Source organism: Hyperolius riggenbachi, chromosome 1, assembly GCF_040937935.1.
Source record: "Hyperolius riggenbachi isolate aHypRig1 chromosome 1, aHypRig1.pri, whole genome shotgun sequence".
Taxonomy (NCBI): domain Eukaryota; kingdom Metazoa; phylum Chordata; class Amphibia; order Anura; family Hyperoliidae; genus Hyperolius; species Hyperolius riggenbachi.
Window position 1 is genome coordinate 108296049 of NC_090646.1, and position 15615 is coordinate 108311663.

General features: G+C 42.7%; 1 protein-coding gene across 2 annotated transcripts in view; it reads right to left on the reverse strand.

Annotated features, from left to right (window-relative positions):
- The window catches only part of ADGRA3 (adhesion G protein-coupled receptor A3), a 99475-nt gene that overhangs the window by 68520 nt on the left and 15340 nt on the right, over nt 1-15615 (reverse strand). For both annotated transcript variants that reach the window (XM_068278087.1, XM_068278095.1), the window contains exon 2: nt 4426-4497. In XM_068278087.1, coding sequence (XP_068134188.1) covers nt 4426-4497 — 72 coding nt within the window. The remainder of the gene's footprint in view (nt 1-4425; nt 4498-15615) is intronic.

Sequence of the window (15615 nt, forward strand, 5' to 3'; positions counted from 1 at the left end):
TGCAGCCTGTGTATAGGACCGTGTGACGGGGAGATCAGGGTGCAGCCTGTGTATAGGACTGTGTGACGGCGTGACGATCTCAGTAGGGGAGCACAAGTTGGGGCGGTGAAGGAATTTTTATAGATGCTTGGGACATGGTGTATGCCACGCAACTTCATGGTCCTGTTATCAATTTTCTCATGAAGTCCATCCATATGCATCTGTATACCCAGTGTTCTCCACAGGCTATTTTAGCCGGGTGCTCCACCAGACTAGTTTTGATGAGCACCCGGCTGTCATTGGCTCCCCTCCTCCTATGCTATAAGCAGAGTTGTGTACGGAAGCACCGGCCTTGCATTCTCTCATATTGCCCCACCCGGCTACTTTTTCATGCCACCCAGCTGGAAAAAAAATTCTAGGGAGAACACTGCATCCCCCCCTCATCAGTATGGGTGAGGCAAGATTTTACAAGGGGGGCAAACACTGACTAAATTATTTATAAATGAATATTGTATTTAAAAAAGAAACGCCGCTCAGCCACAGAGACTAGTGAAGCATGGCCACACAGCGCCTGCACAGTAATATTGACCCGATCGTGACCACTTTACTGTACAGGTGGCTCGCACATGGGCAGTAGCGCAGACCTGATTGGCCTCGGCTTTTCCCAAGTGAGCCTTTGGTACTGGGAAGGCGCGAGCTGTAGACAAGGGTCAGCAAGGGGTTTTGTGGAGGGGACAGTGGAGGAATGGTGAGGAGGAGTGGGACAGGGGAAGCCTCTGGATCATCCAGAGACTTCCCTCTATTGTGGTAAGTACCCAAACTGGGCACTTTTTTCCCCTACAGGTTTCCATTAAAGCACAACTGTAGTGAGAGGTACCTATATGGAGGCTGACATATTTATTTCTTTTTAAGAAATACTAGTTGCCTGGCTGTCCTGCTGATTCTCTGCCTCTAATACTTTTAGCCATAGACCCTGAACAAGCATGCAGCACATCAGATGTGTCTGCCATTACGGTCAGATCTGACAAGATTAGCTGCATGCTTGTTTCTGGTGTGATTCAGACACTACTGCTTCCAAATGGACCAGCAGGGCTGCCAGGCAACAGGTATTGTATAAAAAGGAAATAAATATAGCGGCCTCCATATACTTCTCACTTCAGTTGTACTTTAAAGCCAATGTTTGTACAGGCAACCAGACATGAGATCAGGCCAAAATTAGCTGAGTTTTGGTGACCATCTCAGTAGGAGTATCAACAGTAGTATAGAGCTTCCTACCCAATCCTGACTCCAATCTGTGTACACATGGTAATGACAGCAAAATGTAAGCCCAATTAGGACAGGTACCAATGCAAATGATTATTTATCTGAAAGAATGATAAATGGTACACTATGCTTAAAAGATACATTAAGAAATGTAATGGAATATTATATTTTGAAGAGTGGGAACAGAACATGCACTAACCAATGAAAACACAAAAGAAAAAGCAATTGGCTGTAGCTGTGCATTCCACTGGTGTGCTGTATAAAAGGGAGGAAGCATTGTAAAAAGGCATGGACCATTTCTTGGCTTTGTCCCCCAGAGAGGCAATTTCCTGTGCAGCATACCAACATGACAGACCAGCCCACACACTCCCCCAGGACTCTCCTACATCTGCCACACCAGCAAATACAGCCATACCCCCTCTACAGTGTAATATAAAACACATAGTACATGACTACATACTTCTAGAAGATTTCAGTTTATTCACTCATTTTTGTGTTTCAACCAGGAAAAGCAGCTGAGATATAAGAAACTGCACTCCTTTGTTTTCCCTAAAGCTACACATTCTATCTCCTTTACAAGTCAGTATTATTTCATACTTTAATAGTTTACCATCACGATCATCTCATCCTAGAGCAACCATGGACCCCATTTTGTCCAGATGGGAAGTTGATATTAATGCCAAAAGGACACCTAAAAATGGTCTAAAGATTGGGCCTGATCCAATTCACTTTTCTCCTAAGTTTAATATTATAATCAATCATCTATTGTTTTAAATAACTTTTCAGCGCTCTACAAATGAAAAAGTACCAAAAACTAGGTAAAAAAAAGTACCGTACTGTCAGAATTATAGTATTTTCTTCCTTGTTGGTAGCTTTAAAGGCATTTTATTGATAAGATGTAAAAATATCACCAAGGAGTAAACGTGAATTGAATAAGGGCCATATTTTATATCACTCACTCCTGGAAACCAACTTAAAACTCCTCCACAGGGCTTACATGACCCCAGTAAGAGTACAACTTTTCCCAAGCTTCAGACATATGCTATTGACGATGTGGTGAGCATGGCACATTTATCTATATGTGGTGGGACTGTCCTCTAGTGTCCTGTTTTTGGTCTACGGAGGTCAAGTTGATCTGAGATGTAGATGTAGCATAGAGATCCCTCTATCCTCCTTTTGGGCAACAAGGCCTGTAGAACGTGCCACTCTACTCATCTCCTTACTGCTGTGTCTGTAATATGTGGCATCTAGTTGAATAAGTAGTAAGCTTGTTATTGACCCGGTCATATCCTGAGAAGATCATGATTTCTGAAGGTATGATTGCCATAGTGGCACACTGTTTGCTCCATATACAGGATCTTCTCAAAAAATTAGCATATTGTGATAAAGTTCATTATTTTCTGTAATGTACTGATAAACATTAGACTTTCATATATTTTAGATTCAAATACACGCAACTGAAGTAGTTCAAGCCTTTTATTGTTTTAATATTGATGATTTTGGCAGTAAACCATTTACCAGTGGTTTTGGCACTGTGAGCAGGTGCCAGGTCGTGCTGAAAAATGAAATCTTCATCTCTATAAAGCTTTTCAGCAGATGGAAGCATGAACCCACTTTTGAACCAGAAACAGCAGCTGAAGCGCCTGACCTGGGCTACAGAGAAGAAGCAGCACTGGACTGTTGCTCAGTGGTCCAAAGTACTTTTTTTCGGATGAAAGCAACTTTTACATGTCATTCGGAAACCAAGGTGCCAGAGTCTGGAGGAAGACTAGGGAGAGGGAAATGCCAAAATGCCTGAAGTCCAGTGTCAAGTACCCACAGTCAGTGATGGTCTGGGGTGCCATGTCAGCTGCTGGTGTTGGTCCGCTGTTTTATCAAGGGAAGGATCAAAGCAGCTAGCTATCAGGAGATTTTGGAGCACTTCATGCTTCCGTCTGCTGAAAAGCTTTGTGGAGAAGAAGATTTCATTTTTCAGCACGACCTGGCACCTGCTCACAGTGCCAAAACCACTGATAAATGGTTTACTGACCATGGTATTACTGTGCTCAATTGGCCTGCCAACTCTCATGACCTGAACCCCATAGAGAATCTGTGGGATATTGTGAAGAGAAAGTTGAGAGACGCAAGACCCAACACTCTGGATGAGCTTAAGGCCGCTATTGAAGCATCCTGGGCCTCCATAACACCTGAGCAGTGCTACAGGCTGATTGCCTCCATGCCACGCCGCATTGAAGCACTCAATTCTGCAAAAGGATTTCTGACCAAGTATTGAGTGCATAACTGAACATAATTATTTGAAGGTTGACTTTTTTTGTTTTAAAAACACTTTTCTTTTATTGGTCGGATGAAATATGCTAATTTTTTGACATAGGAAATTTGGGTTTTCATGAGCTGTATGCCAAAATCATCAATAAGAAAAACAATAAAAGGCTTGAACTACTTCAGTTGTGTGTATTTGAATCTAAAGTATATGAAAGTCTAAAGTTTATCAGTACATTACAGAAAATAATGAACTTTATCACAATATGCTTATTTTTTGAGAAGATCCTGTATATATGTTAAACAGTTTCTGAATAAAAACCTCTGAAACTAAAGCTACATGTTCCATCATCAAATTTCCTGGCCAATTTAATTACTTTGATTAAAACCCGCCAGAATTGTATTGCTTCCAACATGTGTGATCGATCATTTTCTGTTTTTTTGGGGAAAGTTTATCGATCAAAAGTGTGATCAGACAAGCTAGAAAACAGCGAGGATTGGTAGCGTATTAATGGCCATTTCACTACATACAGCAGAACAACGCTACTATTTTAATTGACACTCTATATCTGAGCAAGTTTGAGTGTGCTGTGCAGTAAAGGGGTTGGGGGTGGGAAGGATGAGTGGGGAAAGGAGCGTTTCAAAGTAGGCGGGGTGAGTGGGGAGAGCAATGCCCTCCCCGATGCTCAGCTGAGTCTATCAGCCAGGCACATTGCTCACAAACGTGCCAATGGAGATTGAGGGATGAATGAAGCCGTTTTATCAATTATAAATGAAAACATAAGTATTCTGAAACTGTAATAGGCATGAGAAAGCACATATAAATCCTGTATTACCAGTATGAACACAATATGTCCTCGTTATTCCCTCACGATTTCTGATCTATGACAAACAATGAGATAACAACGCCAAACAAATACTTACAGTCTTTCTAAAAAATAGAGTCCCTCGAAGGAACCATTGTTCAGTTCTGTAATCCTATTACTGTTCAGGATTCTAGAAAAATGAAAGAAAATTTTAAAGGATTAGTGGGACATAATTACCATATAGAATTTCATGTAGATCACATGACTCATACACAGGAGGGAGAAATTGCCCAAAACAATTATAAGTTTATATACAGTTGGTTGGTATTACTGTCTGAGTCTCATCACAGTGCAGAGAGGCAGAGGGGAGTCAGGAAATGGGCAGTAGAGGTAGTGTAGAGGCAATGACAGCTGGGGAAGGGGCGTTCCTAATGCTGGAGCTTGCATTTTGCAGGGGCGCCTCTCCTGCAAGGGACGCCCTTCCGCCTCTTAGCTGTCCATAAGTTGCTTGCCAATGTTTTTCTGCGGGGTGAGAGCGTGGCACGGGGGACACAGAGGCATGGCATGAAGCAGGGAACATGCCCCTGTGTCCCATCTGACCCCCCCGTGCCCCCTCAGGTACAGTTGAATGAAAAATAAAAATGGTATACTTACTGGATGATCCAGAGACAACCCCAGACAAAACCACTATGCCACCGGCTTCTTGTATGAATATGGCCGCACTGCGCACTTCTTTACAGTAGCAAAGAGCCGCTCATGCACAAACCAAAAAAAAAAAAAAAACAACAAACAACAGTACATGACCGGCTCCATGCTACTGCCCAGGCAGTCCGTGTGCCAGCACAGTGCGGGTTACACGTTGTTGAAGATTTAGTGGGTCCCAGAGAAGTGCAGATGGGGCAAAACCTCTAGACTATCCAAAGACTTTCTCCAACTGAGGCAAGTGTACATTTTTTATGATTTCAGGTTTACTTTAAAAAGCATTAGGCACCTGTGTAGGTTGCCTTGTGGGTGATCCAGCTCTAGTAAGCATCCATACCAAAGGGCTGGTTCACACTCGGTTGCTTTTTAGTGCTTTGCTGCTGTTGCTAATGTATCCCTATGGGAGCATTATGACTGCAGCATTTATGATGTGCATAAATCGGAAACATGTAGCATTTTGGGGGCAATTGCGATGCAATTCTCATTCTATTGAACGGGAATGACAAATGCCAATCGCGGCACAATTGTGTAATTCTGCAACGCAAAATCGCGATTTCGATTAGTGTACCGAGTGTGAACCAGCTCTAAGAATGACTCACCAGATCCTGCAGTATGGAGTATGAATCGCCAGTAATCCCATATCTATTTCCCCGGGCCTAGCTTCTACTGAAAGCTGAAGCAAGCAAATGCAATAACACAGAGATTTTTGGACTACATATTAAATCCAGAGCCTACACTTCAATACTGTACATTAACGCAGTTGCCTTAAAGCGGATCCGAGATGAAAAACTAAATTAGAACGGGTAACTTGTCTATATATCTTATCTAAAGTTTAGATAGTTTACACAGCAAATCTAGCTGCAAACAGCTTCAACAGTTTATAATCATTTATTCCTGTGATACAATGAGGCCATGTTCTGTTTGTCACATTACACACAGGCAAGCTGATAGCATCTCCAACCCTCAGTCTGTGAAAACTTCACTCCCCTCTGCCTCTGAAATCTCTCACTAGTAACCTCCTGCCCAGACTGAGCTCCCATAAACCCTTGCTACAGTGCCAAGGCACTCTGGAGAAGCTGTGGGCGAGGCTGGTTTAGTTTATAGCGAATTAGAGTAATACAACAAAAAAAGTATTTGGCTTGAGGAATGTCCTATAAAACTATATGAAAGGAACACAATTATGCAATGAGTAAAAGTTTATCTCTGATCCACTTTAAATTCCATCAAACAACTACTTGATCTGTAGAGGATTGTTTTTTTTTTCTGTAACAAACCTGGCCTTGGCCTATAACTTCTCAGGCAGCCACAAAGTGATTTAACAAGTACCCAAACGGTAATATATAACACTAAGCTCAGTTCTACACCGAGGTCTCAGGCCTCAAACTTGCCGTTTATTACCTTGTGGACACAGACAGGTGCTGTAAAAACTGGAGCACAGCTAGTTACTGGCGGTGCTGTGAAGCGGAAGACTGTCTGCTTCCCCCTGGGCTATTTTTACACTTTCTTTTATTTATTTTCTTTTCAGGACTCCTTCTGTAATGTGAGCATGTTAATGAGCCATCCCTCACTGATGTGCTGCAACAACAAATCACATGGCCCACCAATGCTGCTGCCTGACCAGAGCAAAAACTAGGCAAGTCTACAAGCCCATTAATGGAAGGCAAGCCACAGCCAAAGGGAGACAAGGTTAAGGACCAAATTAAATGGGTCATTTTCAGCTTGGTAAACCACTTGACTCATAATAGCCCTGGAATAAATCAAGACTGCTATCATTTCATTTCATGGATAGTCACATCTAGCAGCAGTATTCTACCATAACCATAAGCAGGGCCGTATTAACAACTCAGGAGACTGCAGGAACACATGGCCTGATGCCTTAAAGAGAAACCGTAACCAAGGATTAAACTTCATCCCAATCAGTAGCTGCTACCCCTTTTCCAATGAATAATGTTTTACTTTTCACAAACGGATAATCAGGGAGCTCTGTATGGCTGATATTGTGGTAAAACCCCTCCCACAGTGTGATGTCAGGACCATGGTGCTGACGTCACACTGTGGGAGCCTTGTTGCATTGTGGGAAATAACAGTTTCCAACTGCCAAAAAAGCAAGTAGCAGCTACTACCACTGACATCACCTGCCAGCAGTAAAAATGTCACCATGTGATAAATGTCAGAATGTAAATCAGGGAGTGGAAAGATTTTACTATGATTTTAATTATTGTAAAAATGAAGCACTTTTGTTCATTACGTTATTTTCACTGGAGTTCTTCTTTAAACTCCATCCCTCAGCAGATATCACACCCTTTAACACGCCCCTTTATGCTAATAAATATGGGGGAGGGAGGACTTACACGGGAATAAATTAACTTTAAAGAAGAGGTAACAATGCTGTACAGAATTGGCCAATGTTTTTCTGGCTCAGCCGATCAATGGAGAGGAGGAATCCTAGATTTTCAACTACCTCAATCATGAACAATTGTTTCAGGTGATATAATACTTTGGTGTTCACTCTTCTGTCAGAATGTGGAGCACAGGTAGTCCATGGTTAATAGATAGGGACTGTAGGAGCATTCTTAACATGAATCAGTTTGTAAGTCCGAAGCTTTGCCATATCTTTCCTCTGTACCACCACTGTGCCTCCAGTGTCCCCCTCTCACCCCCACTGTGTCACCTCTGTCCTTCTGTTCCCTCAGTGTCTGCCTCTGTCTTACAGTTGCCTTACTGTGTACCTCTGAACCCCTTTGTGCCTCCTTCTGTCCTAGTGATAATGGTCATGTGCTAAATTTCGCTTATTGCACAATAACAATTATATACAATAACGATTTTGTAATTGAATTGATTTTATCTAATATACATAAACTTACCGAGGGTCCAGACTCTGGATCACAGATTTGCATTAAAATGTATATACTGTGTATGCAGAACTCGCAACTCACTATATCGTATAATGTTTTAGCAGATTTACTGTCCGATTGTTTTTCCAATCGATTCCCATCCACTTCTATGAGAAATCGATCAGGAAAACGATCGGACATGTCGGAAATTATCTATGGAACCATCTATCTGCCAAAAAATCTCATGGTGTATTCCCAGCATAAGGCTTCCCAATCCTGTTCTCAAGTACCACCAACAGTGCATGTTTTGCAGAAAACCACAAACACACAGCATATATAGGCCTTTCAAATAGTGGGTCACTCACTACTTTACGATTTGGAAAAAGGAGTTACAAGTTTAACAGAGAAAATACATAGCATTTTTTAAACTCTGTACTCCGCCTCTGTTTAACTTGCCACCCTGCCATGCCTACAGTACCAGTCAACAGCTAATGGTGGAAAGTGCTTCAAGGTCACAGTCACTTGCATTCCAAATTCATGTAGTTGCTGGAAGTTAACTGCCTGACAAGTATAGGAATTGACTGGCAGGAGGGGGGTAGTGAGGCGTCTCTAAGTAGCAGCTGTCTCAGACAAGCCTCATACCAACAGATTGCTCTGTCTGAACAACATATAAGCAGTCTGCTGTGAATAGCAAAGTAAAACATGGAGGAGCCATTTGGCTGCCATTGTCACCCATGGGATGTGGAAAACTCAAAGCCAAACTTGCAATAGAGGCAATTTCCTGTCATACATATACCTTTGCATATATTTAATTGAAAACACCACACGGATCCAATTTCTATGCACTCCGAGGGTTTATTTGGTGCGACAAACCAATGACATACAGGTAAACATATCCTCGAAACTGGACTGCCTTTGAGTATTTCTTGAGAGAAAGCAACAAAAGCTACCTAGTTTCACAAGATTGTTTTTTTACTAGTAGAGGAAACCTGACACAAAAAGCCAGGGGCCAAATGCCACAAGAGAAAAACTAAAAGAAGGCTATGGTTGAGTGGAAATGTATTGTAGTGAAGAAATGTAAATATTAATAGAACTGTGAAGAACAATGATAGCTGAAAAGAGGGTCACGCTATTATACCCTGGTGTTTTCCATATTGAAAAAGGCATTCAGTTAAGCCACGGTAAAAAGATACACTAAACTGCCTGAGGTATGTTTATGGGTGTGTTTGTTTTACCATTATGTTCATATATATTTTAACTTGGCGGAGAAGCGGTTTGCAAAACCAAATGGGATGCAGTACATCTAGAGAAGACGTTTGCTTTCTTCAGATGCCGACATTTACAGAGGCATTAACAGGCCTATTGCCCCATACATAGCGCTGCGTAATATGTTGGCGCTTTATAAATACAATAAATAAATAAAATAAATAAATACATACACTGGTGTGCATTAATCAGAAAAGAAGGATAAATGACGGGTTGGCCAAAAATCGTTCAGAAAAAGCGTAAAAGTGTCCCAATTACTGTAGAAGACAACGATTATCATCCATGTAGGTGGATTGGTTTGAACAATAATGATTTGCGGGTGGTGAATTTCACAGACCGTCGTCATGCTATTGTCAAATTCAATTGTGTGCCGACGTTGTTCCAAACCACTTTGGATCTCTCAGGGTTTTTTTTTCTTTTATTTTTTTAAACGGCCACGGTCTAGCATGTGAATAGATTTTCACACCTGGGGTGCAGAGGATCCTCGGCCAAGGCCAAGAAAAGGGGTTTGTGAAAAAACTCTAAAAGTCATTTTCCTTTGCCAAACCAAAAAGTCAACCAATTTTGCTCATGTATACAGGTAAAGACTGGAACAGTTTCCTTCACTCTAGTAAAACAAAAAGTTTGCTTTCTTAAAACAAAGTATTTGCGATAATTCAGGTTGGAGTGAGCTCCGAGATGTCTCCCAGTGCATCACTGCTGAATATATGCAAATCAACTATTGTTGTTAATTAATCCTTGCCATGCACGGATGAGGATCAACCAATCCGAAACAGTCTGTATGCATTTTGGATTATTATGGCTCTGTACAAATAAGCTGACACATCATTGCATTCCAGTGGATCTGGAGGTGTGGTTAGCTTCTAAGGGCAACAATGGTTAATTTGCATATATTCAGCAGTACTGCACTGGGAGTCATCTCAGAGCTCACTCCAACCTGAATTATCGCAAGTACTTTATGTTTTAAGAAAGCAAACTTTTGTTTTCTATAGCATTTTAGTAAGAGGGCTTTTTGGACCATTGTAGCCCCTTACACACTCCAATGAGTTCTGGTTCACCATGAGCTGGCTGGTTAGTCTGTACTTCACTCTAGTAAACACACTTCTGTGGAGTCAGAAGCTGAGAGGGTGAACCAACAAATGAGACAACTCACCAACTCCTGCTCAGTTTCTGGAGGCCAGGAGGTGATGCAGGTCAGAGATCAAGGCTGGGACCAGGATGGGGGCTATGGGGGTATCCTCAGTACACACAGAAGTGTTTGCATTCACTCAGATTCCTTCTAAAGACAGGACATCGGCAAGGCACACAACTGAATTGTATTAGATAATTTAGGCTGGTTTCACAGTGGGACGTTGTGTTTTCGGGGACGTTATGGTCGTATAACATGCCCCTAACGCAACGTCTGGTGCACTCTGATGTGGACATCAGAGTGAGCCGCATTGTGCAGCTCACTCTGGCGTCCGTGATGCCGTGATGTGTACTCTTGGACGCATGCAGCATAACGTGGTCTCGCCCGGCCAATCGCCGCACAGAGCGGCCGCTCCAGGAAGTAAACACTGCATGTCACTGAGTGCAGTGAATATTAATTAGCCATGTGCCTGGCCGCTCCCCGCTCCTCCCCAACGTTACTGAGCATGTGCAAGCAGTCTAACGCGACTCTGCCGCTTATAAAGTACTGCATGCAGTACGTTGTCTGGTGGCGCAGCGTTACTAAGCAACGCAACGTGGGCACTGTGAACAGCCCATTGATTTTTCATTACTGTGCGGTGGGGTGCGTTACAGGCTGCTCTAACGTGTGCCTGTAACGTCCCACTGTGAAACCATGCTGCTCAGTGCTTTATTTACTACACCAGCAGTTCTAGATAGGGCTCTCTTATCCATCAAGTGATTGCTAGGCACAGTTTTTTAATAGTGTCATAAATGAAAAGTTGTGTTTCAAACCACTAAAGGTGTCCATACATTACTCAATTTTCCATCAACTTTATCAAGCGACCAACAACAGTGCGGTCAACTGAAAGTCAATCAACTAGAGCGCACACACACTGCAAGCGAGATCCTACGTGATTCCTATGTGAGGTCCCCTTGTGATCACTGCTGCACAGGCGCACTAGTGCTTTCCCTCGGGATCCGGGGGATATAGCCACGCCCAATCGGGTCTGCTCTACTGCACAGGCGTGAGCTCCCTGCGCAATAGAGTGGGCCCTTTTGAGCTCAGCTATTTCCACCGGAGCCCGAGCAGAAAGCCACTTGTGTGCCTGCCAGCAAAGGTAATTATGATTACCTTTTTTGGGACCTGCCAATATCGGGCTGGTGGAGGGAGACCACTAACACGAACAATTATTTCAAATACACATGTTTATTTATTGTATTTATAAAGCGCCAACATATTACACATACATAAAGGATGCACATTTCTCCCAGAGTAAAATGCTCTATAACTTACCCTTTTCCTATGTAGCTGTCACTTACAGTAGGTAACTGCAACAAACACAATTGCTAACTCCCAGCTAGAGCAATCTCCTGCCTTTATCTGGTCAGCAGACGCCAATCAGCCAAACAGGTGTACTGTCATACACCCTTTGCCTGCTGTACCAAATCTAGCAGGAATGACATAAATTAGCATTCAGGTGGGAGGCTTTGGTTGGACGCAATCGTAGATTGCATCGTTTTACAGGGACGCCCCGTGTAGGCACATCTTCCACACGGTCCCCTCCCTAACCAATTACCTATCAACCGCATCCTGGAAGCCTAGAGTAGGTAGTACAAATCTGACAGGCTTTGGATTAGTCTATTTCCTCATGGGGGCGTCTCAGGGTTTTCTTTATCATCAAAACTAAATGGCAGTTGCCAAAACTGTGCGCAAGTGAGCAGGCAGGCCAAGTGGCATCTTTGTACAGAACAGATTATTTCCAAGGAGTGCTTTCATAATATAATAATAAAAAAAAGGGAACTATAGAGGAAATACTAATAATCTCCCATCTGACGTGTCAGATTTTAACTACCTACTGTAAGTGACAGCAACATAGGAAAAAAAAAAATTATACAGTGTATTTAAATACGGGAGAAATGTACATTTTATATATGTGCGTTTTTACATGCATTTTAAAGGTTACAATTTTTCACAATAGTGGTCCTTTAAGTTTGTATGCTGGCTTTTGCGGCCCTTAAAGTGGACCTGAACTCTTGCACAGGACAGAAGGTAAACAGAGAAATGCACCTTGTATTTAGAGAGTTTAGCCTGTCTAATTTCCCCTCATCTGTAAACTGATCACACAGCTGTGCCAGCTGACGGCCACAGCAAATTGGTAAACACAGGATATTAACAATATGTCTGCTTCCATGAAAGCAGGAAGTAGACACATTGCAGATTTATATCAGCTGTAACAAAGAAATGTTTTTCTTTAAATATTATGCTGTTGCTTATCTTTTAGAGCAGAGAGGAAGTTCTGAGTTCAGGTCCACTTTAATACATCATACACCTACCTGAAATGCCTTTTAACTGGCAAATACTATATTCTGTGGTTAATTTAAACCGGGTTCCTGTCCCATAAAGCATGCGTGACTTTCATCTCTGTCTGCCATCAGTTAGGACACACAGGGGAGGGACGGAAAACATTTATGTTCAATTAAGAGATTTTAAACAAAGCTTTCCCAGCAACCAGTCATTGCCAATTAAATAAACAGGCATTGAACAGCGCATAGGGGTATTTTACCCAAAGTGCTATAAAATCCAGTGGATGAGTTAGCATGCCTGTAGACAAACTGCGGTGACTAGATGACACATCACTGCCTGCGCTGATGACCGGCCACAGCAGACGCTGTCATAAAGGAATCGCACTACATTTGCCTGTGATCTTACAGCTCAGATCTACTGATAGATGACATTTGTCATGATGTATCATTCAGTTTTCACATTCTTATCCCCGTCAGTCCAGGCAGGTACCCACTGCACAGGAGAACTCACTTTCACATGAACTGCAGGCACACAAAAGCCAATACGGAAAAAATCCAATCCGGCCAACATGACAGTGGAGTCGGAGCAATTTTTAGGTACCTGAAGTCAGAGTTTTCATAAACTGAGGAATCGGAGTCGAATGATTTTTGTACGCTCTCCATAGCCCTGCAAGTAGAGAAGTCGGAGCAATTTTGGGTACCTGGAGTCCAGGGCTGTGGAGTCGGAGTCAAAGAGTCAGAGAAAGTTTGAGTACCTGGAGTCGGTGGTTTCATAAACTGAGGAGTCGGGTGATTTTTGTACCGACTCCACAGCCCTGCGGGGCCATTTCATTTTCAAGCAAACATCTGTCAGGATTTAAACAATTGGCCATGCATGTCCAAAAGGAGCAAATACCAAAATAACCTATCCTGTGTATATCCATCACCTTTCCCCACATAACACGACTGCGTATACCCATCACCTTTCCCCACATAACAAGACTGCGCATATCCATCACCTTTCCCCACATAAGACTGCGCATATCCATCTCCTTTCCCCACATAACAAGACTGCGTATATATCCATCACCTTTCCCCATATAACAAGACTGTGTATATCCATCACCTTTCCACACATAACTAGACTGCGTATATCCGTCACCTTTCCCCACATAGCAAGACTGCATATATCCATCACCTTTCCCCACATAAGACTACGTACAGTATATCCATCACCTTTCCCAAATAGCAAGACTGCATATATCCATCACCTTTCCCCACATAACAAGACTGCGTACATCCATCACCTTTCCCCACATAACAAGACTGCGTATATCCATTACCTTTCCCCTTATAACAAGACTGCATATATCCATCACCTTTCCCCACATAACAAGACTGCGCATATCCATCACCTTTCCCCACATAACAAGACTGCGCATATCCATCACCTTTCCCCACATAACAAGACTGCATATATCCATCACCTTTCCCCACACAAGACTGCGTATATCCATCACATTTCCCCACATAACACTGCGTATATCCATCACCTTTCCCCACATAACAAGACTGCGTACATCCATCACCTTTTCCTACATAACAAGACTGCGTATATCCAGCACCTTTCCCCACATAAGACTGCGCATATCCATCACCTTTCCCCACATAACAAGGCTGCGTATATTCATCACCTTTCCCCACATAACAAGACTGCGTATATCCATCACCTTTCCCCACATAACAAGACTGCGTATATCCATCACCTTTCCCCACATAACAAGACTGCGTATATCCATCACCTTTCCCCACATAACAAGACTGCGTACATCCATCACCTTTTCCTACATAAGACTGCGCATATCCATCACCTTTCCCCACATAACAAGGCTGCGTATATTCATCACCTTTCCCCACATAACAAGACTGTGCATATCCATCACCTTTCCCCACATAACAAGACTGCGTATATCCATCACCTTCCCCCACATAACAAGGCTGCGTATATCCATCACCTTTCCCCACATAACAAGCAGGGCTGTGGAGTCGGTGTCGTGGAGTCAGAGTCGTGGAGTCGGGAAATTTTGGGTGCCTGGAGTCGGAGTCGGGAAAAAATGCACCGACTCCTAATGAATTTGTAACTGTAATTAAAATAGAAAATATGATAAAATGTTCTATTTCTCAGATAATAGTCATAAAAAATAATGTATATATACAGTATATATACAGTAATAGCTGTGCTTAGTCCACAAAAATGAAATAAACCAATCAAAATTAGTTGCTTGTGCTGCTTCAATAAAGCAGTCCCCGTATTTTTAAGGTCAGATATACATATCTGATTGTGACTGTATATATGATGTGTACACAGAAATCTCTTATATATACTAAATAACATCTATGCTGTAAGAATAAAGCCTGATGTGTAGCTGTGTCACTAATAGAGATGGTCAACGAGATAGAAATAATTCTGCATTGATGCTGGTTTATGCAAATCTATGCCCTCCCTTTGCTGATGAAATCAAATAATTTGATATGTTGTTAAAATTTGGTTTGGGGACTACAAATTAGAGGGTAACTGAGACGGATGTAAAGTAAAGCTTTATACATACCTGGGGCTTCCTCCAGCCCCCTTCAGGCTAATCAGGCGCTCGTTGTCCTCCACCACCCGGATCTTCTGCTATGAGTCCTGGTAATTCAGCCAGTCATCGCTGTCCGGCCGCATGCCGCTCCCACAGCCAGGAACATTCTGCACCTGCGCAATAGTGCTGCGGAGTGTGTGCATGCGCACTACGCCCGACTGGCTCAAGTACCTGGACTCATAGCAGAAGATCCAGGTAGTGGAGGAGGACAACGAGGGACTGATTATCCTGAAGGCAGCTGGAGGAAGCCCCAGGTATGTATAAAACTTTAATTTCATCTGTCTCAGGTTTACTTTGTTACACAGTAGTACTATACTCTACATATGCACTCCCCACAGAGCTGCAGGGAATCCACTGAGAATGCTGTGCACATTGAACACAGAGGTGTTGTCTGTTTACAATCTCCTCATTCCCCTGCAGAGTACCTGCACATCA